The following is a 24488-nucleotide window of genomic DNA, read 5'->3' on the forward strand; positions in this document are numbered from 1 at the left end:
GGGGGGTCATCAGGCTACCTATACTGGAGGGAAAAGGGAGGGAGTCATCTCGCTACCTATACTGAAGGGAGGTGACCAGTGACAATGGCCTTGGGCAGTAAAGAGTACAAATCGAGCTCTGTCTGTGAACCAGCTATGAGTCTTGTCAAGTGGAAGAGACCAAATGAAAAAGGGTGTGGGGGGTGTTAGTTCCCATCAGCAACCTTGCGGACAGCAGTCAAGTATTTTATGACACAAAGCATAGGAGTATCTTAATCTGCTGCTATTGCATGAATGCCTAGCGGGGGTCAAAATCTACCTACAGAGATCATTCAGCTCATAGTGATAAAGAGATCAAGAAATGATTGATATTCACCATGTCATTTGTTCATATTGTTTGATCCACAATCAGCCTGCACATAACCCAAATAAAAGCTAGACAGCACCAACTACCATTATCTATAACCACACCCCCTAACAATGCGATAGGATAAAAGGTTTTTTTTTTTGTTATAGCTATACATATGCACAGAGGGACATACTGGTTGCTTGGCAGTTGGAAACTTATTTCCCACAATGCAACAAGGCTGACAGATCGGAAACTGTCATGACATCACGCTGTGGGAGGGGTGCACCACAATATCAGCCATACAGACCCTCCTGATGATCTGTTAGAGAAAAATAAAGATTTCTCATGGTACAAAAAAAAAAAAAAAAAAAAAAAATCAGCTACTGGATTGGGATGGAGTTCAATCCTGGGTTATAGTTCATCTCGAAGAGGCAGTTTATTACAAATGCATTTTTGTAAAGACTCCCTCCTTTTAAAAATCAGTGATAAAAAGTGCTACGTTGGAAGGTTCAGAGGCTTCCCATGTACCCCACCGCTGCTGGCTGCGCCCCTTTTCCAGTTCACAGCCGCGCTGTCCTCTGTGTATGATCGGCCATACTGTGCATGCACACCACAGCCGTGCTTTTACACAGCCACAAGTGCAAACCCAACAAGCTCTAGTTTGATATGATCGGAGGGATCCTTGCCTTTAAAGGGACCCTGAGCAGGACCATAAAATGGGGAAAAATGTATTTACCTGAGGCTTCCAGCCCGTCGTGGTCGATGAAGTCATGGGCCACTGCGCAAGCACAGCCCTCTGCGCACCCATCTCACTCTTGTTAACGTACTGTGCACGTGCAGTTCATTATTTCAAGAACTGTGCATGTGCAGAACACAGAGCAACGGGCGCGCCAGCGAGATGGGTGCACGGAGGGGCCGCGCATGCGCAGTGGCCCATGACTTCAGCCAAAGTCACCGCTCTAATGGAGCTGCTGGGGACAGGATGGAGGAAGCCCAGAGGATGCCAAGGGACTTCACAAACTACGATGGGCTGCAGGAAGCCACAGGTAAGTTAATTTTCCCGTTTTATGTCCTGCTCAGGGTCCCTTTAAATTTGCATCATAGAGCAGTTTCGCTCCTACTCAAGTCCATTTTATACACTGTGATGTAAAATAAGCCAATTAAATATACCGACTGCATTTTAAATACTTGCTTTGTAGTGAAACAAATGAGAAAAAGAAGGATTGGACATACAATAAGAAAGACTCATTCAACTCCAAAAATAAGGTTTACAGATTAAAATTGATAAATAGGCTAAAATATCTTTCAGTTCTTTTCACATCCTTACATTTCATAAGACAACGCATGTCGACGCAATTTTTTTCTTCTCAACCTACTTGTCCTGTTTTTCTTATGTGTCCTCGGTTAAAACGTACACCAAGAGGCAGTTTTGATCTGATCTGTATTTTTCTGCCGTAGTCTACAATAAACAGACTGAAAATAAAGCATGTTTTGAACTTGTTTTTGGTCCATTCCAAAAACGCGTAGAAAAAAAAAAAAAAACAACCGGAAGAAAGTAAACCGCATGCATTATTTGACAGTTGCATTAAAACTGCAGCAACACAGACCATGATTTCCAAAATACTGTTTTGTTTTTTTAAAGTCTGTCCTTTCTAGAAGATAGAAACCACTCTCGTTTTTTCGTTATTCCATTCGGTGTTGATCTTTACAATTGCAACATGTAGCGGTTTTGAGCCCGCTCGCTTAGAGCTTTAGTCGTAGTCAGATGAGTACATTATCACCCAGATTTAACCCTTCCCTTTATCATTTTTTCCAAGGACCAGAAAGAGATTTCATCAGTAAAAGGAGTGACAACAAAGCAGAGTGAGTGATGTGTTTGGGGGATTATAAACGACTTAAAGGGTATGAAACCGAGTAGGAGAAGATAAAAAAGGCTTCGGAATGACATTTTTTTGTTTTTCTGTTCTGGAGTTATATTTGCTTTTCATGGCTGCATACAGAAGTTCCCATTCACCTACCAATCTCCATCTCCACACGACAACCGATTTGTGCAAATGATAAGCCAGCATTTGATTAACCACTAAAATAGTTTTTGGTTTACTTCTTTTTCCCCTCAAAATTCTAACTTTTTCTTGTGGATTCTTTCGAAGTGTTTAGACAGGCCCTCCTTCCTGGCGAATAGGTTGCCGCATTCGATGCAGACGAAGGGCTTGTGGTCTGTGTGGGTAAGTTTATGCTTGGCTAGGTTGGACTGGTTGGCAAAGCCACGCCCGCACTCGGGACAGGTGTACGGCTTTTGGCCGGTGTGGATGATGCGGTGGGAGATGAGGTTGGACTGGTTGGCAAAGGCCTTGCCGCACTCGGCGCACATGTAAGGCCGTTCACCCGTGTGGATGACCTGGTGGGCGGTGAGGCAGGAGCGGCTGGCGAAGACTTTGCAGCAGACGGCGCAAGAGAACGGTTTCTCGCCCGTGTGGATGCGGAGGTGCTTCACCAGCGCCGGGTTGTTGGCAAAGCAGCGGCCGCACGCCGGGCACTCGACTGGCTTCTCTCCGGTGTGGACCTTCTCATGGGCCTTTAGGTTGAACTTTGTGACGAACAGCTTGCCACACTCCATGCAGGAGAAGGGCTTTTCCCCGGTGTGAACCCGCTGGTGGGCAACCAGACTGGGCTTGTAGCGGAAACACTTGCCACACTCCAGGCAGGTGAAGGGCTTCTCGTCCGAGTGGCAGCGCTGGTGCTTGGTGAGGTAAGAATACAGGTGGAACCCCTTCCCACACTCAGAGCAGATGAATTGCTTGGGCTTGCTCGCCGACTGGCCGTACTCGTCAATGGCGTCATCTAGCATGGACTCTCGCGACGTGGTAGCCGAAGGTTCTGGGCTTGCATCATCGCTGTCTCTATCATAACCTGCAGGTAGAAAGACAGCGTATTAGATTCCATTATACAGAATACATACACCATATGGAATAAACTGGATACAGATGGGGACATCAAACTTGAAGGACTTAGGAGAACTCGTTGACAACAAGGTAACTAACTCCATGCTAAGCAGTTGCAGCCAAAGCAAATAAAATTCTGGGATGCATAAAAAGGGAATCTGACCATGCTTTGCACAATAACATTAATTCTTAAAATTAGAATCCTGAATGTTTTTTTTTTTGTTTTTTTTATTAATTATGAACATTCATATGACTACTTGCAAGCTGAAGTTCCCCCCCCCCCCCCCCCTAACATCCTGTTGAGACAAGAGATGCAGCAGGATTGTTAAAGCATGCAGGGACAACTATACAGGATCCCAAACTCACAAAAGCAATTGCAGAAAAAAATGGTGTTTGCAATTGTGTTCACATTTTTCAAGATCGTGGTAGTCTGAATTTGAAGCAACAACCCACCTATCAAAAATCAAAGGATACCCGAAGTGACGTGCGACATGATGAGACAGACATGGGTATGTACAGTGCCTAGCACTCAAATAACTATGCTGTGTTACTTTTTTTCTTTCTCTGTCTGAAAGCGTTAAATATCAGGTATATAAGTGGCTGACTCAGTCCAGACTCCTGTGACCCTCACTGATATGAAATTCCAACTATAAAACACTTTCCTAGCAGAAAATGGCTTCTGAGAGCAGGAAAGAGATAAAAATGGTCAATAGTTCATAACTTTTAGCTCGGGCATAATTCAATAAATGTGTCATTGAGCAAAAACAATAAAACAGTTAAAACTTAAAGAGTAGATTTAAACATAAAATAAAACTGTGGAATATCTTAAAAAGTCATTTTTAGGAGACAAAAGATAGATACAATCCTTTATTTCATTCGTTGATTTTCGTTCGGGGGTGTCCTTGAAACATGCATAAAAACAGATGACAATACCATAGGCTTGGCAGATTAACTTTTTGTCCCTAAGCATGTAGTAAGGACAAGGGGACGTGATCTATGTATAGAGGAAAGAAAACATTTTTTGAATGAGGGTTCCTTACAGTAAGAGTGATTAAAATGTGGAATATTTTACTACAGGACGTAGTTATGGCAATTTAAAGGTGGCTTTCTTTGCATTGAGTATATAATAACAAAACAAGTGCCAGCAGTGTTGTTCCAGGGATTTTATCTGACTGCCTTCTGGAGTCGGGAAGAATTTTTTTACCTTTAGGCTACTTTCACACCAAGACGTTGTGTTTTAGGGGACGTTAAGGCCGTATAACGTGCCCCTAACGCAATGCGTGGTGGGGTTGAAGTTGGACGTCAAATTGAGCCGCGTTATGCGGCTCTCAAAGCAGCAGCTCCAGGATAGTGATGGGAAGTTCGGATCTTTTTAAGGATTTGGATCATTCAAATCGGATCATTGAAAAGATCCAGATCTTTGAACCAAATCATTTGAATCATTTTACTAGGGAAGCAGACTCGGGGTGAAATGACTAGCAGGACAGGACTTTCCCTGCACTGTACATTCTGTATGTTCCTGTTTCTTCCAGACAGACATCCACTGTGAACCAAATCTTTAATTGTGATGATCCGGATGATTCGACTCACAAAAAAGATCCGGATCATGATCCGGACAACACTACGAGTCCCACCACAGTGCAGTGAATATTATTTAGCCATGTGGCTAGTCACGGAGCATGTGAAAACAATCTAACGCAGCTCTATGTATGGCATGCTGCACTTTCTTCTAATGTGCAACGTTCTACCCTTACGCAACGTGTGCACTGTGAACAGCACATTGATTTTACAGTGCTGTGAGTTAGGCTGCGTTAGTGGCTGCTGTAACGTGGGACTTTAACGACCCACTGTGAAACCTGCCTTAAAGGTGAATTGGTCCAAGCCTTGTAAGGGTTTTTCACTTTCCTCTGGATCCGCTGAAATATGAGAGGGTGCAGGATAGAGTTGTACCATACTTTTTGGTTGAACTTTAAAGTCTTTTTTCAACCAAACTATGAAATATTAAAGGCTCTCTGCTTTCAGAAAACATACTGTTTAGGGGGTCTTCAATCAACTTTCAGTCTATAATGTGCTTAGGCAATCCAAACAATTATGAAAGAATGTGAATACTGGCTTGGTTAGGAGAGGTGCACATTTGCGAGCGAGAGCTCCACAACGCAAGGATCTGCTGCACTTAGAAGCACCAAATAGGTGAGTGTGACTATACTTACTGGCGTTGATATCTACAGGGTCCTCCTCCTCTTTAATCTGCATGTTGTCAGATTGGTCCGTCTGTGTGGCGACATCGTCCATCCCATGTGCCAGGTGCTCCAGCTAGAGGTCAGATAACATTTATTAGCCTCCAATGTGGAATACAGGAATAATGAACTACTCACACTACTACTACAAAAAGAAAACATCTGTTGTTAAAGGGTCTCTTCCCTTGCATGTGACATTACTTCCTGAAAGCAAACCTGTGAGAAATTTTGGACAAAAATGTAGATACTTAGATACTTACCTCGGTAGATAGTCCAGAGGCTTCCCCCGTCCCTCTCCACCTTGCCATTCCAGCGCTGGAAAACCCCGCCCCCCCTCCGCTCTCCCATACAAGAATGAGCATGGTTGCGCTGTGTATGTGTAGGACGGTTCGCGTCTGTGCAGTAGCCGCTGCTCGGGCTCAGCGGGAAAAGCCTAACCCATTCGGCTTTGTGCTACTGGCACGCCCATGCTCCGTCAACAAGCTTCAGGAGGGGGGTCCCAGCACTGAAACGGCAAGGTGGAGGGGGTCAGGGGAAGCCTATGGAGGATTCAGATGCTTCCCTCTAATGAGGTAAGTACCCAAAATTGTGTAATTAGTTTTTGACCAGAGGCACCAGAAACAGAGTAAAATATTTAAAATCTTTTGGAGTTACGAATAAATAAATTGATTTTTCTGCTGAAAATGGACTGTTTTGAGTCTACTTCAGTAGGTAAGTCCACCACTGTAGGGCCCGTTTCCATTACATGCGGTCCTGATGCCAATGCATGCCAATGGAACAGTTGCCATTGCGTGCTGGTTATGCGGAGGAGTGCGGAGCAGGCGGAGAATCTGCAGCATGCTTCCAATGCTTCCACGCACACATTCCGCCCACAGATGCGGAAGTGATACAAGGTAGCCTCATTCGCATCACTTCCATGGTGGAAACGAACCCTTACTAGGCTATCAAGAGCTCTCGGAAGAAACCCATCTCTTTGTTCCAGCTGATAGAAATCCTGCAATAAATCTGCAGTTTATCTACTTCCTGTTCTAACGGAAGCAGCCATAGGGTTAACAACCTGTCTATACAAATTAGCTGCTCGGCCGAGGACTGTAGATATTCCTGAGCTGACAGCTAAGAGATCAAATTACAACATGTGATTAGACACAGATGAGGGGGACTTAGAGGTTAAACTCTCTGAATACATACAGGGTGGATTTCTCTAGGCTTTCCTTTTGTCCTGTGCAAGAGAGTTCAGGTCCACTTTAAACAGAGTTCTTTAGTAAGTCAATCGCAGACATATAACCATAAGGGAATAACCATAACAAATTCCTGTCTCTTCCCCAGGTACCTGGTCATCCTCTGGGGCTGTATGCTCATCCATTATTTCATCATCTTCTTCCCCCGGCTCCTCCTCTTCCTCCTCCTTGAAGTCCCGCTCTTCAGTATTATAATATTCATTATAATTACTGTAACTTTCATAGTCCTGCACTGCAGACTGCGGGGGCAGACCTGTCTCCTGCTTAAAGCTTCGCGGATGGCAGCGAGGCAGAGGATAGATGGGGGTGGGATTGCGCTCCACTTTTATCTCCGGTCTCCCTGCTGGAGGAGAAAAGCATCACTGTTCAGTATTATGATCAGCTCATAGAAACCAACCCAGAGCCTGTGTTGCAAGGAAAAGAGTTGGGATAATATGGATGCCCTCTGTCTAAACAACAACTTTGTTCTGAAGAGCAAACTCCCTCCCTCCAAAGCTACAGCAAAAACATGAGAGGCTTATGCAGAAACATATGCAAGAGGACCCTTCCTTGCTAAGGGGGATAACCCTCTTCCTACAAATTCTTAGCAAACAGAAGACATCAACATTGACGCCTGCACAATGCGGCCTGCCTCATAACATACATAAAAGTGATGCTGAATATGGTTGGGCACTAGTATGGTTGAGCTGACCCGGCAGGAAAACTCATAGGGAACAGTTCTCCAGTCACAGCACCCTCTAGAATTTGGAGCAATATAATTGGTCAAATAGTGTTGGCAAAGTTACTTTTACTACCTATTCCAAACCTAAAGTTGTAGAGGGTGCGGTCATTGGCGAACTGTTGAAAAAGCAACCAATCATGTTAGTGGAATTTTCAGAATTGCCTTTATTCGCCAAATGGCATAGCCAGAATTGTTGGTGGAACACAAGGCAATGGCAGGAGTACGTAGGACACACATAGCGCTTGATTCACAAAGCGGTGCTAACTGTTAGCACGCCTGTGAAAACCCCCTTAGCACGCACGTCTAAACAAGCTTTTCGCGCATAAAACTTTACGCGCGCCAAACTTTACGCGTGTACTGCACAGGGCGCTCCGCGCGAAGTGCCCATTAAAGCCTATGGGACTTAGCGCGCGTAAAACTTTGCGCGCGCAAAGTTAGCCTGCGATCTGATTGAGAAATCCGGTGCTAACCTACTTAGCACCCTGGTTAGCGCGTCTAAAGACTTTAGACGTGCTAAGTAGGTTAGCACCGCTTTGTGAATCAAGCCCATAGTAATAAAAACATGGGAAATGTACAATAATACAGGCATGAGAAGCATGAATTTAGAGCAAGAACTCTAAACAGCTGGGGTGTGGGGCCAGTTCTGCACAGGAGTGAATGGAATTTGTGGTGGGCATCTCGGGAATAATGCTGTCCAAGGGACTACAGTGCGGCGGTCAGGCTGACCTGTATGTGGGGAATGGAGTTCAGTAGGAGGACTGGGGGAAGGTGGTGTTCCTCTGCCTGGAGGTTCTGGAGGGGATTACTCTGAAAGGGTGCCATGATGGGAGGAGCCTCTGGGTCACCTCAACCATACTAGCACTAATTGATGGTTGCACCCTTGCTAAGGGCTCTTTCACATTAGGGCAGATTTTCTGCGTTTCAACGCAAAGGGTAAAGTTTGCGTTACCCAAGGTGAAATGAAAGTCCATAGACTTTCATTTTAGCTTTCACATATAACGCAGCCTTTTTGTGCGTTGCGTTACACTGCACCTAGGCGCAGTTTTTCGGCCGACGCTAGCTTTATGCGTTACAATGTCAATGTAAAACGCACACTATGCGCGTTTTTAATCCGTTAACGCAGGCAATCAGTCCCAGAATGCAACAGAGGAACAATGTAGAAAGTTGAAAACTAAAAGAAAAAAAAAATTACCTGCGTTTTTCTATGTGCTGTAACGCATTGAAAACGGATTAAAAACGCACACTCACTGCAGTGCAACGCATATCAAAACGCATACAACAAAACGTATGCTTGAGCGTTCTCCAACGCAAGCTCTGATGTGAAAGAATGCTCAAGAAACATATCAGCACTGAAAAGTATATAAGATAGAAGGATAATCCCCTCCAAACACCCCATTATGTCATAGCAGAATCTCATCTAAAGCCCCGTCTACACGGGGAGATGTTGTGGCGATCGGCGGCCTCTTGCGCGTGCCCGTCGCGGCCCCGCTCGCCGCATTCGATTCCCCGCTCGTCCCCGCCGGCGCCGCTTATCTCCCGCACGATTCCCTGACATTGTCCCCTCGCGGGGATCGAGCAGGGAATCGGCGGTGCGGAGATCCGTCCTGTCGGATCTTATCAATCGAGCCGCATCAGCGGCTCGATTGATAAGGAGCATCGCGGCCGCATCTACTCGTGTAGATGCGGCTTAACAGCAATTGCAAGACCACCATGCCAGCCATGAGCTCAGGTGCCTCCAGAATTCTCAGAGCATAGAGGGAACCAAAGGCGTAAGACATATGGAGGCTGACTTATTTATGCACATTGCCTGGAAGCCCTGCTATCCTCTGCATCTAATACTTTTAGCCATAGACCCTGAACAAGCATGCAGATCATGTGCTGTGATTGAAGTCTGACCAGATTAGCTGCATGCTTGTTTCAGGTGGGTGATCCAGGCACTACGGACCAGAAAGATGAGCAGGGAAGCCAGGCAACTGGTATTGTTTACAATGAGATAAATATGGCAGCCTCTATATGTCTCTCACTCTGGGTTTCTTTTAAAGACGCCCTGTTGCGCTCTATACTGTGAAAACCAGCCATAAGTAAAAAAGTAAACATAATGTTCACTGAAAACTGATCAAAGGGCTGGTTTACACTATTTTTTTAAGCACCTGTGATATAAAAAGTTCTTGCTAATGCAATGCTATGTGTAATCTCACTTGAGTGATATAACTGTTTAAAAATCGCATAAAGCATTATAGAATTTGCTAACGCTTTTCAAATCACTGCCGCTTAGAAAAGCGCTCGTAGTGCGAACCAGCCCTAAAGGAAGTTTTACCAGCTGAAACCGCTGTTTGTCTATTTAATTTTGTATTCCTCTGCTTCTTTCAACTTACCAAGTTGGTTTATAGTAGATGCTATGCATAGGCACACCGCTATTACCAAGAAAGAGTACCTGTTCATATACATGGCACCCACAGATGCCACACAAGATCTTGCACTTGTTGAGTGCAAAACCCGCCCACTAACCCCAGCCACCAATCACAACTTTTATTCCAATGAGCAAGTGATCACCTTACCTAGAAATGGCTGCTGATCATCCATCCTTGCCGTGTCCCTCACCTCAGCAGCCACCTGTAAGCGGTATAACAGGAAGTACTGTATGATGAAAAGCACAACTTCACTATATATATATATTTTATAGCAGAGAGGCCACTTCCTTGAAGAGCTACAGTCCTAAATTTAATTCCCAACCAACATAAATTGCGCATGGAGTTAATCCTTCCCAAAGAAATGATTGATTGGTCAATCGGACTCCCCATAAAATTGCCCTAGACTGCGGTAGGGAATACACATATATACAATGAGCACAGTGTGAGACACGGTGAGAGAAGTCAGTGGCATGATTTGTTTAATGCGCTGCTGTGCAAAATGACTCAATGCTATACATACAAATAAGGAATAAATACTATATCTAATCTATCAAGAGGTCTTCGTTATTTTAACGACTTTATTATTTTGCAGCTACTGTATGGGCAGAACTTACCTAAAACTTCCCTGCATGCAGTGCTGCTCTCCTGAGGCTACAATGAGCAGCACTATGCACAATCAGCCATTCCTGGACATAGAGGTCTCTGGTGTGAGCAGAGCACCCCTGGCATAGGGATGGGATATAGTAAAGGGCAGATTGATGGGTAAGAGACTGAATATAAGTGAGAAGATACAGACACAAGAGATGCAGTAAGGAGGACACAGGGAAAGGGGGGAGGTGGGTTTGCTGTAAAGTTTCTATAGGAATCAGCCTAAACTACCAGCACTGTCCCTGCTATCCTGTCCCATCTGCCTCCAGTGATCCCCCCTCTTTTGCCCCTCTCACCCTCAGCTGTCAGCTCTGCGTCTGCAGAGGAAGGAAACTCACTCTGCTCTCATGAGCTCACATCCTCCTCTCAGCAGCAATCATGGGATATGTAGTTCTTTGCAATTTTGCAGATTCTAGAGGGCGCGCCTAGAGACACACACGTGTCCCCGGCACAGCTGCTTGTCGGCCATGATTTCAGAGTCCAAGAAGGAGCCTGAAACAGCGGAAGCGGCCAGCAGAGGGCAGTGTGGACACGTTGGCGCTGCGGTATTATTAGTACTACAGTATCATAGCTCCCAACTGTCCCTCTTTTGGAGGGAGAGTCCCTCTTTGGGAGCCCCTGTCCCACTGTCCCTTGTCATTTGACCCTCTTTCAGGACTCTGTCCTCCTTTCTATGTAAATATATGTATTTCCTATATTTCTTAAAGGGGTTCTGTAGAATGATTAAAAAAAAAAAAAAAAAAAAAACTGACACCTGGGGCTTCTATTGGCCCCCTGTAGCTGTCATGCCCCGCGCCCTCCTCCTACGATCATCCGTTCCCCGCTGCCGGTGTTCCAACATTTTTGCATACCCGACAGAATAGCATACATATGCTACTGAGCATGTGCAAAGTCATGCAGGGCATACATTAACCCCGTAATACCCATCAGCAGCATTAACCTTTTCAACCCCAGTTAGCTGCCTGTGTGCTGATGTGCAATCTCCACTATCCAAGTGGACATAGAGTTAGAATAAAAAGTTGTCCGAGCGAAGCGAGGACCGAGCCCGCAGCCCAGCGAGCGAAGCGAGCGGGCAAGGGGACACTGATTCTACTAACAAGGGGTATATCACTTTAAATGTATGCTATTCTGTCAATGTATGCTAGTTAGTTGGAACACCGGTCCCAGTGTAATTATTCTTCTAGCACGACTGAGGCTGTGGTCTCGCGTGTGCTTACTCCCGCTCGCGTCTCCAGCAGCTAACTGCGCAAACACAGTACGAGAAAACCTCATACAGAGCCTGCACAGTAAGCTCCCAGAGATGCGAGCAGGAGCGCACATTATTCATCTTGCTAGAAGAATAATTGACCGGTGGCGGGGAAGGGAGGATCGTCAGAAGACAGCGCAGGACATGACAGCTACAGGGGGCTGATAAAAGCCCTAGGTAAGTGTCAGTTTTTTTGGTTTTTTTTTAATCATTTCACAGAACCCCTTTAATTTCAATTATTAATGTGGAGGAAAATGACCCAGGATAGAAAGGATCAGTGTGGTTTGAGTTATAAAACAACATATTATTCTCATGAAATCTTTATGGTATGCTAACTAGGGATGTGACGGGGGTGTGATCAGGGGCGTGACTTAAGTGTCCCTCTTTCTCATCTCAAAAAGTTGGGAGGTATGTATAACTAAATAAATAATATAATACTAATGTTTGCTTCTATTATTATTCTTAATATTTATTCACTTCATTGTTTTATTGTCTTTATTTCACTACATTAATTAAGCAGGTTAAAAAAAATATACCATTTAAATAAACATAGTTTAATGCCAACCCTGAACTTGACCCATAAAGGTGTGATAAATGTTATTACATATTAGAGTAAACAGAGGCGCCAAAGGATAAAATGATATAAAATGTTTAAAACATGGAAGTGGCGGAGGTGGAACCTTACCCGCTCCAAAGGGCACAACAATAGGAACGTGTTAAGGTATAACACAAAATTTATTTATACACTCCACAAATTTTGCAACGCGTTTCATGGGCATGACCCCACTTCTTCAGGCAGTGATACAGGAGTATACAGCTAAAGCGTCCAAGTCTATGCTGAGCACCTCTGTCATTACATATTAAAGGGCTCATTTCCACTAGGGGATGTTTTGTGCGATATACCGTAAACAAATCCGGAATTGCTTCCTGTTCAAATCAGTTGACTTCTTCCGAATTCATATGCATTAAACGGAAACTCAAGCACTGCTTCAGAATATCAGACAACGCATGCAAATCCCCATAGCCATGCATGCAGGGCCGGGCCGAGGCATAGGCTGGAGAGGCTCCAGCCTCAGGGCGCAGTGTAGGAGGGGGCGCAGAATTTATTCAGCTGTCATTCCTAATTGTGTTTGAAGCAGAAATAAATAATAAAAGGGGATACATGGCAGTGACTGCAAGCCAGATAACTAGATATTAAGGTGTTGGGGAGGTTGTGGGCCCTGGGGCGCCTCTTAGTCTAATAGCAATCAGTGTGTGACGGCTGGGGAGGCAGGGATGGAGGGGCGCACTTTGCGGTCTTAGCCTTGGGTGCTGGAGGACCTTGTCCCGGCTCTGCATGCATGGCACAGCTAGATGCACTCAGAGGCGTAATTGCGCTGCTGTCGGCGTCCATCTCGAAGATGGATGCTCAGCTCTAGTTGAAGCCCGGTCTAAATCAAATCTGTAATGAGGTGGGGCTGGTAAAAGATAGATACTTACCTAAGTAGTACTAGTTGGTAGCCTCCGGATGGCGTCCCGGGTCCTCGTCAAGCCCGCCGTTCCAGCCTAAGGCCCCTCTTCTCTCCTGGCTAAGGTTCCAGCTATGGATAGCACATGCATGAGTATAGGTGGAGCGTACCCAGTTGCTTGTGCATAGCTTTTTTTCTCCGTACACAACCCCTTCGTTCTACTGGGCATGCAATGCTCTTACTTACAGATGCAGAGTCTGTTAGAGATTTAGCAACATTATTACCATTATACTACAGTAAAGTAAAACAACCAGAAGATGTGATGATGATCTTTTTGGGATTGTTATTTCCTGGATTCTCTGCGTTCCTCTCAATTCTAAGTAAGCTGCATTTCCTGATGGTGGTGTATGTTTTATCTCATGCTTTATCTGCATATTTTTCTTCATTCAGGGCTTGTTCACACTATGAGCGTTTTCAGGATTTTTAAGCGCCAGTGATTTTGAAAATCGCCCTAGAAGCACTTGTGCAAGGATTTCCTATGAGAGTGTTCACATATGAGCCGTTCGATTCCAATCCGCTCACCAAAGCGCTGCCAGTACCATTTTTGGGGCGATTTGACTATAGTGGAAGGTAAAGGGAAATTGCAAAGCACTTGAAAAAAGCACTTTGTATAGCGATACATTGTATTTATTCATTTCCGGGTGAAAGAGTTCACTTCCTGACTGACGTTAGGAAGTGAAAAAAAAAATTGCTCTGCAAAAGCGATTAAAAAGCGTATGTAAATCGCAAAAAAATTGCTCAGCGCTTGAAATAGCGCTGGCCATTTATAATGTGAACATGGCCTCGAGAGTTCTAATTTGTTGTAATGGGTGCCTATCTGCTTACACCACTCTGCTCCATCAGAGTCCAGATGAGCTTGTCCACAGAGGGAGTGCGGCCACAAGCTTTTGTCAAATACTGTAAGTTTACTAGTACCCTGTACTGGATGGTGGACTATCCATGGGCTTCCCATTACTGAGGTAAGTAACTACGTTTTTTCATTATAAACAATCTCATTACTTGTATGAAAACAGCCAGGTGGCTGTTCAGGACAAGAGATCACTATGGTAAAGCTAGAAGATTTCATTCTGTTCCCCATTGTTTTGGATGGCATGATGCCTCTGGCACTAGTCCTGGTTACTGGTCTTATTTCCTGTAATATCTCCTGACCCCATCCACCTCCTCTTGGTTCTGAGAGATAAACACTTTGTGGCCAGCATTGCAGGAAAACAGAAGATCAAAACTTTATCTCCCTGTCCCTGCTTAGATTTAACCATTCTCAGTGTCTTTATAAAAATGTTCAAAAAACAAAACAAAAAACATTGTTTCTTTATTCAGGCAGGGTGATGAGTAAAACGCATGGCTTTAACACACACTCAATAATAAGACGAGGAGAACTTCACAGGCAGTGAAAGGAGCCCCACAGCAGGGCATACCGTAGCTAGATGAAAGGGGGCATGACCTGCGGATGAGACCAAAAATGACCAGACCTGGAAACAATAGGTCCATAAGGCTGATTAACCACTTTACCTCCTGGGGACAAGTATCTACGTCCCTTCAAAGTTCCTCTACAGCTCCCAGGGACATAGATACTAGTCCCTTGCCACTGCGCTCTCTCCCACGTTCGTGCTTGCCGCCGATCGTTAGAGGGAAGATCAATGAATGAGAAAGCAGTTCCCATTCATTGATCTAAGTCCCCGTGTCAATAATCGCCGGCATCAATGAGATGTCGCGATCATTCACATAAATCAAAAGAAACACACCCACGTATTACTTCCTGTAATGCACGAGGACATCTTGTGGCCAAATACAGGAAAATTGAATACTTACCTCCGGTAATTTTCCTTTCCTGGAACAGAAGATGGCGGCATACAGATGGGTTTAGCTCCGCCCCCTGAACCCGATAGGACAGCCCAGTTTATAAATTAAAAGAACCCGCCCCCCCCCCCCCCCCCCCCCCCCCGCCATTCTCATGAAAATCAGTCCTCGAATTGACGAGAGGGAGGGATTCGTATGCCGCCATCTTCTGTTCCAGGAAAGGAAAATTACCGGAGGTAAGTATTCAATTTTCCTGTTTCCTGGACAGAGATGTCGGCATACAGATGGGATATACAAAATCAGACAGAGAGGGAGGGAGAATGCATAAACACACAATTTATTTACATGCTGAAAGAACAGCTTTTCCAAAGTTAATGGACGTCAAAGATGCAGGATTGACATGGTAATGTTTCAAGAAAGTATGTGGTGAGGACCAACTGGCTGCCTTGCAGATAATGTCCATAGATACTTTCGAGAAAGCGACCCATGAGGCTGCTACTCCTCTGGTCGAGTGCGCATGCACCTCCTTTGGCACCTCCAGACCCTTTGCTCTGTAACTAAGCTGAATAACTTTGACTAACCAGCTTGCCAGAGTTCTAGCAGTTGTTGCTCCACCTTTCCTTGGACCTTGGATGTTGACAAATAGCCTATCTGAATTCCTAAAAGGTCCGGTTGCTTTTAAGTATGCTTTTATAGAGCTGCCTACATCTAATGGATGCAAATCCTGATTTTCCAGGAAGGCTGGTAAAGTCAGTTCTTGATTGATATGATAAGAAGACGCCACTTTAGGAATATGATTTAATACAGGCCTAATAACAACCCTGTCCGGATAAAACTGTAACAGGTTATCAGTACACCCTAAGGCCTGCAAATCTGACACCCTCTTAGCCGAGGAAATGGCTACCAGAAAAATAGTCTTTAGAGTTATATTCCATAGATTAGACATATCGATAGGGTGAAAAGGAGGGTTTGATAACACCTCTAACACTATACATAGGTCCCATTGTGGAAAGAAGGATTTTCTTGGAGGCCTTATTTTCTGTACTGCTTGGATAAACTGTACAATCAATGGATTTACTGCCCATTTGTGGCTAGTTAAAGCAGAAAGGGCCGAAACTTGCACCTTGATTGCTGAAAGGCTTAAGTTCATATCTACTCCCGTTTGCAGAAAGGCAAGCACATCTTGCACCCTGGGAGTCAACATGTCAAATTTATTGACTGTTGCAAAGTCCGCAAATCTCGACCATATCCTGTGATATGTAGAATTGGTTGACACTTTTCTAGCCTTCAATAAAGTAGCCGCAACTTCTGCCGAACATCCTAATTCCAAGAATTGCCTTCTTTCAATTTCCATGCCATCAAATCTAGACTGCTGATGTTCGGGTATAACAGATTCTCCTGGTGAAGTAGATTCGGTAGCTTCGGAAGCTCTAACGGCTCCTCCATGCTCATTTCCAATAGCAGAGTGAACCAGGGTCTCCGTGGCCAATGTGGCACTATAAGGATGATCATGCAATCTTCCGATCTTAGCCTCTGCAAAAACTTCAGGATTAGGGGAAATGGGGGGAACGCATAGCCTAGACTGAAGTTCCACTGACACGTAAGACAGTCTGTCCCCTCCGCTGCCGGGTGGTAATATCTTGAAAAGAACCTCCGGACCTTGCGATTTTCTACCGTGGCAAACAGGTCCAGGCAAGGCACTCCCCACTTCTGCACGATCAACTGGAATACTTCACTGCACAGGTTCCACTCGTGTGGATCTGAAAACTTCCTGCTCAACTGGTCTGCAAGGGTATTCTGTATTCCTGGCAGATGAACTGCAGTCAGATCTGATAAGTATTTCTGAGCCCATGACATCACATGTGCCGTCTCTTGCAAAAGGGCTTGACTTCTCGTACCCCCCTGCCTCCTTATGTAACACACTGCTGATACATTGTCTATTTGGAGAATCACCGACTTCCCTATGATCTGGTGCTGAAACGACTTCATAGCCAGAAACGCTGCTCTTAATTCCAGAATGTTCGAGGGAGTCTGAACTGGAGCAAGTCTCCATCTCTGCTGCACACGGCTGTCTCCGCAATGGGCTCCCCATCCTGCCAGGCTGGCATCTGATGTTATCACCACTGGCACCATTGGTTGTATTTGATGACACAACCTCAGGTTCTCTTCCGACATCCACCAATGAAGTGAATTGCTGACATGCGCAGGAAGAATCAACTTTTGAAACATATCTCTCTTGTTCCAATGCTTCAGGAAGAATATTTGTAACGGTCTCAGATGCCAGTGTGCCCACTTTACCATCGGTATTGTTGAAGACAATGTTCCTAATAGGCTCAGGCAATCTCTGGAAGACAGGCATCTTCTGGAGAGCAATGATCTGACTCTCTGCTGAATTGCTAAGATCTTCTGATCCGGAAGGCAAACTTTGTTTTGACAAGTGATGAACCTGGCTCCCAGAAATATCATGTCCCTTGAAGGAGTCAACTGGCTCTTCTGAAAGTTTATTATCCACCCGAGTTCTTGCAGGGTGTCCAGCAATATCTTTTGATGTTGTACCAGAATTGGCAACTTTTGATTTACCAGTAGGATGTCGTCTAGGTAATGGAAGACTCTCAGACCTCTCCGTCTGAGAGCTGCTATTACTGGTAGCAGTACTTTTGTGAATGTCCTTGGTGCTGTGGAGAGACCAAACGGAAGGCTTTGGAACTGCCAATGCTTCCCGTTCACTGCAAATCTGAGGTACTTTTGGAAACTGGATTTGATTGGAATGTGAAGATACGCATCTGACAGGTCGACTGTTGTCATCCAATTGTTTACTTTCAACACTTTTATAATGGTCTGTAGGGATTCCATCTTGAATCGACGGACCTTTATATGCTTGTTTAGAAACTTCAAGTCCATAACCGGTCTCCATCCTCCTGAAGTTTTTGGTACCATAAATAGAGGGGAATACACCCCCAAGAACAGTTTCTTCTCTGGAACTGGAATGATAGCCCTTGATGATGCTAGTGAGTCTACATAGTCTAGAAGAAGCTGAGATTTCCTGCTGCTCTGAGGCAACTTCGTTTGCACATACTTTGAACTCGGAGGTGGCTTTTTGAACCTCCAGAAGTGACCCCTTTTTAAAGTTTTCGAAACCCATGCCTCCCCGATGACATCCACCCAGACGGTCCAGAAGGAACTTAATCTCGCCCCCACTGGAACCGCCTGAGCGGACGCACCCTCAGAAAGGCTTTGGGTTCTGACTTGTTCCTGGTGCCGGCTTGGATCTGGCTGTTTTAAGAAAGGATGATTGCGTTCCTTTCCAGTTTTTATTAAATTGCTTGGAAGGCTTGTAGGAACGAGCTTGCTGAAATCTGTTAGATGACTGTCTCCTATTTCCCTGCTGACGAAAGGGCCTCGATTTTCTATCCTGAGGCAATAAGCCTGATTTCCCTCCAGTCACTTTTGCAATGGCTGAATCCATTTCTGCCCCAAACAAATGTTTCCCATCAAATGGAATCTTGCACCAGTTATTTCGTGACGACTGGTCGGCTGACCATGGTTTCAGCCATAAGGCTCTTTTTGCCGTGACACTATGTAACATGGAACGGGCTGACGATCTGATGGTATCAATTGCAGCTTCGCCTATAAAATCACTCGCTAGCTTTAGTTCATCTAGGGCCTTAATGATGTCCTGCTTGTCTGCGTCTGAATTAAGCGCCACTTCAATATTCTCCAACCATACTTTAATAGCTTTTGCCAGGGATGTCAATGCCACAGCAGGTTTACAAGCTGAACCCGCTGCTAGAAAAGCCTTCTTAATGTCTGTGTCGATTTTCCTGTCCAAAGGGTTGGAAAATGAAACTGCATCATCCATGGGAAGGGTCACATGCTTCGCCAACCTCATTATGGAAGCGTCAATCAAAGGAGCAGTGTACATAATTTTTGAATCTTCTTCACTCAAAGGGTAAAGTTTTGTAAATCTATTAGCCAAAGATGGCTTTTGCTCAACTTTTCCTAATTCCTTAAGAAAAATGTCCTTTATGACCTTCATAAAAGGAAAGTTTGTTGGATGTTTATCCAGATGGGGATAGTATTTATCTGGCTCTTTGGCTGTGTCCTCATCCTCCTACCAGGCTATAGCTGCCCGAATTTGCGCCACAAAAGCTGGGATCAGGGAAAAATCAAAGCCAACTGGTGGTAGACCTCCTACCGCCATGCCGTCCTCAGATTAAACCTGTGCTGAAGATGAAGGCGGCTGTGCCGCTGCCAGCTTCTCGAAAGTTTCTTGAACTGCTTGCTGAATAAATGACATTACTTGTTGAGACTCTGCCTCCTTATCTTTACCAAGCTCTAGGAAGCATGCTTCGCAGACCATCTTATCCGGCAATGCCGGTTGCGCACAGGACCAGCATAAAGACTTATCTGGCTGAGAATGCCTTCTCGGCTGCATAGGAGGTGATCTTGGAGACCTACTCCTACTATATCTAGCATAAGACCTCCTTTTTGACCTATAATCATGAAAGTCATTATACGGAGAATATCTCCTCTCACGAGATCTGCTCCTTGAATTGTGCCTGCGTCTTGGTGAGCGGCTTCTATGTGATCTATGATATGAGTAATAGGGATCAGGTGACCGCCTTTTGCTTGGAGATCGCCTTCTAGAAGAACGTCTCTTGGGAGATTGCTTCTTCTCTTTACGAGATTTCTTATGCTTGGAAGCTGATCTTCTTTTAGAAGAGCTCGCATCATAAGAAGTGCCCGCTGCGGACTGGCCCCTTGCAGACTCTGATCTTGAGTGCGACTGGCTCAAATTAGAGGACTGGCGGCTATTAGCCCCCTGCTGCCCCTCTTCTTCCTCATGCGGACTGTGGAGACACAAAAAGAAGAAATGTTCCACTAAAACATCCGCTTTGTAGAAGGAAGAAAGCTCTCTTTTAAAAAGATCCTGTGCTTTTTAAATGCTTCTAATATGACACCCAAGTGCTCAACCCCATAATAGAGAAAAGAGTGACAATCAACACTCTTTTACCTGTCCTGTGATGCAGTATCTTGCATATGCTGAGCATCCTGCTCTCTTTCCATCTATGCAATGAATACAAATGCTGACATTAAAACCACAGTCATTAGTTGTAAAATGAAAAAGATATCACCTTATCCAGAAGTAATACCTCTGCCCCGGCTGGGAATGGATTGTAGAAAATCCAAGTCTGAAGCTCCAAAGCACTCTGAGGATAGCTGTGCTGTCCGGAGAGCGGTACCGCAGCTATGACGCCGCTACCCGCTCTGGTAGTTTGAAAATACAGCGTCTCCGCTCCGGAAATAGAACTTTCCACTTCATTGGCCAATCAGCGCAGAGCTGCAGGTCGCGCGAGACTGTGACCCGACAGGAAGACGGGCGGAAGCCATAGTCTCGAGCGGAGAATACTGGCAAACACCGTGCCAGTCTCCGCTCTGGGGGAGCACATCAGCGCTTATTATCAAGGGTAGGAGGAAGACCCTGCCGCATATATAAACCCCATTTAGAGGTCGCAATGCTCGCGCTGCCTGACCGGGAGAGGCTGAACCCGATCAGAAAAAAAAAGGTACGCCCAGACTTTATCAAATAAAAAACGGCGCACAAAGCGTAAAACAAAAAGAGGAAAAAAACCTGATAAATAAATTGAATAAAAAGAACAAACTGAACTGTCCATTCGAGGACAGGAATAGAGAATGGCGGGGGGGGGGGGGGGGGGGGCAGGTTCTTTTAATTTATAAACTGGGCTGTCCTATCGGGTTCAGGGGGCGGAGCTAAACCCATCTGTATGCCGACATCTCTGTCCAGGAAAGTAAAATTACACCTACACACATTTTTTTTTTAAACCTATACATACATTTAAAATTAACCCCTTACCTCCCACACTCTCTCTTAGTTACCCAAATAAAACTTTTGTGTAAAAAAAATACAATTAAAAAAAACATAACTAGTTACCTTAGTGACTGGATTTTCTTTTTTCTTTTTAAATTATTGGCTTGTATTTAGTGATGGACGCAAAACTGAAAAAATGCACCATTGATTCCAAATAAAATATTGGCACCATACATTGTACTAGGGAAATATTTTAAACGTTGCAATAACCGGGACAAATGGACAAATAAAATGCGTGGGTTTATTTACAGTAGAACGTTTATTTTAAAACTATAATGGCCAAAAGCTGAAAAATAATGAATGTTTCAAATGTTTTTCTTATTATTCCTATTGTCTCTGAGAGTTAACAGCCCAGGGCTATAAATCACATGTTCTTCCCACTAACTGTGCATAGGAGCTCACAACCTTATCCCTAAATAAGTCATCATTACTCTGTATGGGAGCTGAATAAACAGCACCAGATATCAGTGAGACAGTTACATTCTACATTTTAAATCCTTAAAACCAAAATAAGAATACTGCTTCTTGGAAAGTTTTATTTAGAATTATGTCTAGAAATATAATGGTTTATCCCATCAGCTTATTTTCACTTCAGGTTCAACTTAAAGAGGGATTCATCTCTGACATAACATTCAGTAAAAACATGTTTTCCTACTTTTTATTACCTGTACAGTTATCATATTTGCTTTTGTGCACAAGTATTATTGTCTGTTTACAAATTATAAGTTCCCAAAGTACAGTTTATCTGCTCTGAAAGCTGCCATTGTAAGTTATTGCATAGCTGCTGTATTTATATATTACAATGTATCCGAAGAGAATGTGTCTTAACCTGTGTGCACTTTTGGTTTGTATACAGCTGAGACACTACTAGCAGTGTTTATATTGTTTCCTGTGTTTTCTTATCAGCTACTAATGTAATCACCGCCTCAAGTTGAACAACATCGCTAAGCTTCGCACTGAAGAAGAAAGTGCTGTATTTAACTGCGTGAATGCCGTTCTTTTTCCAGTGTTTTTTATGGTAATACCTTTTTGCTGTAAATAATCTTTTAGAGTAAAGAAAAAACACTGAGTTTTTATACCACTGTAAAAACAATAAGGCCTCAGTCACAAGGAAGGCTGAACTGCTCACTGGTCAGCCAGTTCATCCTCTTGTCTGCTGTACACTGAGCTCCTTTCAATTGCTATTCAATGCAGCCACATGGCAACATTTGCAACCCCACATGTGTCTCAGTGCGGTTACCTGGCAGCAAAAAAAGGGCATCATAGACGGTTACACGGCGTCTGAGCATGCCTGCAGTTGAACTTGGATTTGAATCCAGTGGCCGCCTCCCCACTACCCAAGGGAGCAGCTGATGGCCTCCCATGAGAAAGAGGCCTAATAATTGCAGATCGCATCACACACAGGTCCCTTGAACTGCTACAAGTTTTTCCCATTCAATAATGCCTATTTCAAGAGTTTGCAGAAGCACAATGGAAGAAAACAGGCAAGTACCTATAGAAAGCTCCACCCACAGGTCCAACAACTGCAGGAAGCATTTCAGCAGCATTGCAATACCCTTGCCTCTTTCAGTAGGTTTTACAAGCCTGACTGAATAAAATAAGTAATAGATACTATTTGCAAAAGTTATTAATTTTGCCTCCCTGACTTGAAAATCCACATTTGCTGACAAACATTGGTTTGCGCTTTAAGAGGATTTATTTTAGTACATAGCTCCACCCACACATTTCCTGACCACCTCAACAGCTCACGTGCTTTCTTCAGGAGCTTTTTAGAAGCATATCGGAACAAAACAGGTAATAGTTCATATTTGGAGAGTTGTTAATTTTGCCGCGGTTAATACAGATATCATATTTATGAAAAAGCCGGCCGGGGGTTTTAAGTGCACTGTGATATGTATGAAGCCGTAGTATTCCTAAGCCATAACACAAGCGATGAAGCTGAGGCAAGCCAGGACACGAATCATACTCACCAGTTAGGCGGCGGAGAGAATGGAGGAGGCTGAGGGAATTCAGCTCAGAGGCAAGTTCAGGCAGTATCTGACACTTACAGCTGTTTATAAAGCTTTGGCGTTGGAAACAGTATGTGGGCGGAGCTCTGGGGACGCCAGAGAAAAACAAGCTTTCCTCATTCTTAAAGTAGAAATAGGGAAATAAAAGATGTCCAATTTCAGATTGGTTTTGATCCTCGGTGCTTCAGGGACAATAGGCCACAGCGGCAAAGCTGCTACCAGCTCAAGTGAAATTGGGGGTGAGTCACGCTGCCTTTCATTTCAGTGCAGCTATTAAATGACACCTGGAGGCAGAGGGATATGGAGGCTGACATATTTATTTCCTTTTTAAGAATGCAGATTGCCTGGCTGTCCTGATCCTCTGCCTCTAATGCTCGGTACACACTATAACATTTTCTGGCAGATTTACTGTCAGACCAATTATTTCCAACACGTCCGATCTGATTTCCTCGATTTCTGATCATTTTCCACTCACTTCAATGGAAAATCGGTGGGAAAACGAGTGGAAATCAGATCGGACATGCTGGAAATAGTCGATCTGACAGTTAATCTGTCAGAAAACCTCATTGTGTGTACCTAGCATTATACATAGACCTTGAACAAGCATGCAGATCAGGTGCTCTGACTGGAGTGTGACTAGATTAGCTGCATGCTGGTTTCAGGGGTGTGAGTCAGACACGACTGATGCATGAAAGATCATCAGGGCTGGGATTGTTTAAAACAGGCATGTCCAAAGTCCAGCCCTGAGGGCAAAATGGGGCCTGTTGAGCGCTGTAATAACAACGCAGGAGATTTGGGCGCAGCCGGCAACACCATAGACCGTAATAGGAATTACAGCTATAGCGGCGCACAGTGAGCCTAAGTTACTTTTAAAACACTGTAATTCGGAAGCCAGCAACAGCTGGCAGCCAAATTACCACATTCCCTACCATCCACATCCACCTGGAGGGGGAATAGTAATTAAAGCCGCCTGGTCTTGTGCAGGAGCAGGGAAAGCTGTATAACGGCTGTATCCTGTGCCCAAGTCTCCCAGCGGTAGATTCATAGGTACGCATTTTTGGTGCCACAGAAGCTCTCTTCAGTTGTTAATGCATGCGGCCCACAGGCCATAGCTGCGGTGTCACATGCAGGGGCCAGCAGCAATTACAGCCACTGATTAGCAGCTGCCACTGTGCCAGCAGCAGTAACAGTCACTGATTAGCATTTAGAAGCTGCCACTTTGCCAGCAGCAGTAACAGCCACTGATTAGCAGCTGCCAATGTGCCAGCAGCCGTAACAGCCACTGATTAACAGCCACTGATGATCAGCAGCTGCCACTGTACCAGCAGCAGTACAGCCACTGATTAGCAGCTGCCACTATGCCATCCGCAGTAACAGCCACTGATCAGCAGCTGCCACTGTGCCAGCAGCAGTACAGCCACTGATTAGCAGCTGCCACTGTGCCAGCAGCAGTACAGCCACTAATTAGCAGCTGCCACTGTACCAGCAGCAGTAAGAGCCACTGATTAGCAGC

At 44.7% G+C, this 24488-nt stretch overlaps 1 protein-coding gene across 2 annotated transcripts in view; it reads right to left on the minus strand.

Moving 5' to 3' along the window:
* Positions 1-1576: 1576 nt before the first annotated feature.
* LOC137534555 (oocyte zinc finger protein XlCOF7.1-like) overlaps positions 1577-24488 on the minus strand; it is a 69982-nt gene continuing 47070 nt past the window's right edge. For both annotated transcript variants that reach the window (XM_068256100.1, XM_068256101.1), the window contains exons 8-11: positions 10025-10079; positions 6838-7088; positions 5481-5583; positions 1577-3238 (exon numbers count right to left, since the gene is read on the minus strand). In XM_068256100.1, coding sequence (XP_068112201.1) covers positions 2442-3238; positions 5481-5583; positions 6838-7088; positions 10025-10079 — 1206 coding nt within the window. In that variant the 3' untranslated portion in view covers positions 1577-2441. The remainder of the gene's footprint in view (positions 3239-5480; positions 5584-6837; positions 7089-10024; positions 10080-24488) is intronic.

Source organism: Hyperolius riggenbachi, chromosome 10 (assembly GCF_040937935.1).
Source record: "Hyperolius riggenbachi isolate aHypRig1 chromosome 10, aHypRig1.pri, whole genome shotgun sequence".
NCBI classification, from domain to species: domain Eukaryota; kingdom Metazoa; phylum Chordata; class Amphibia; order Anura; family Hyperoliidae; genus Hyperolius; species Hyperolius riggenbachi.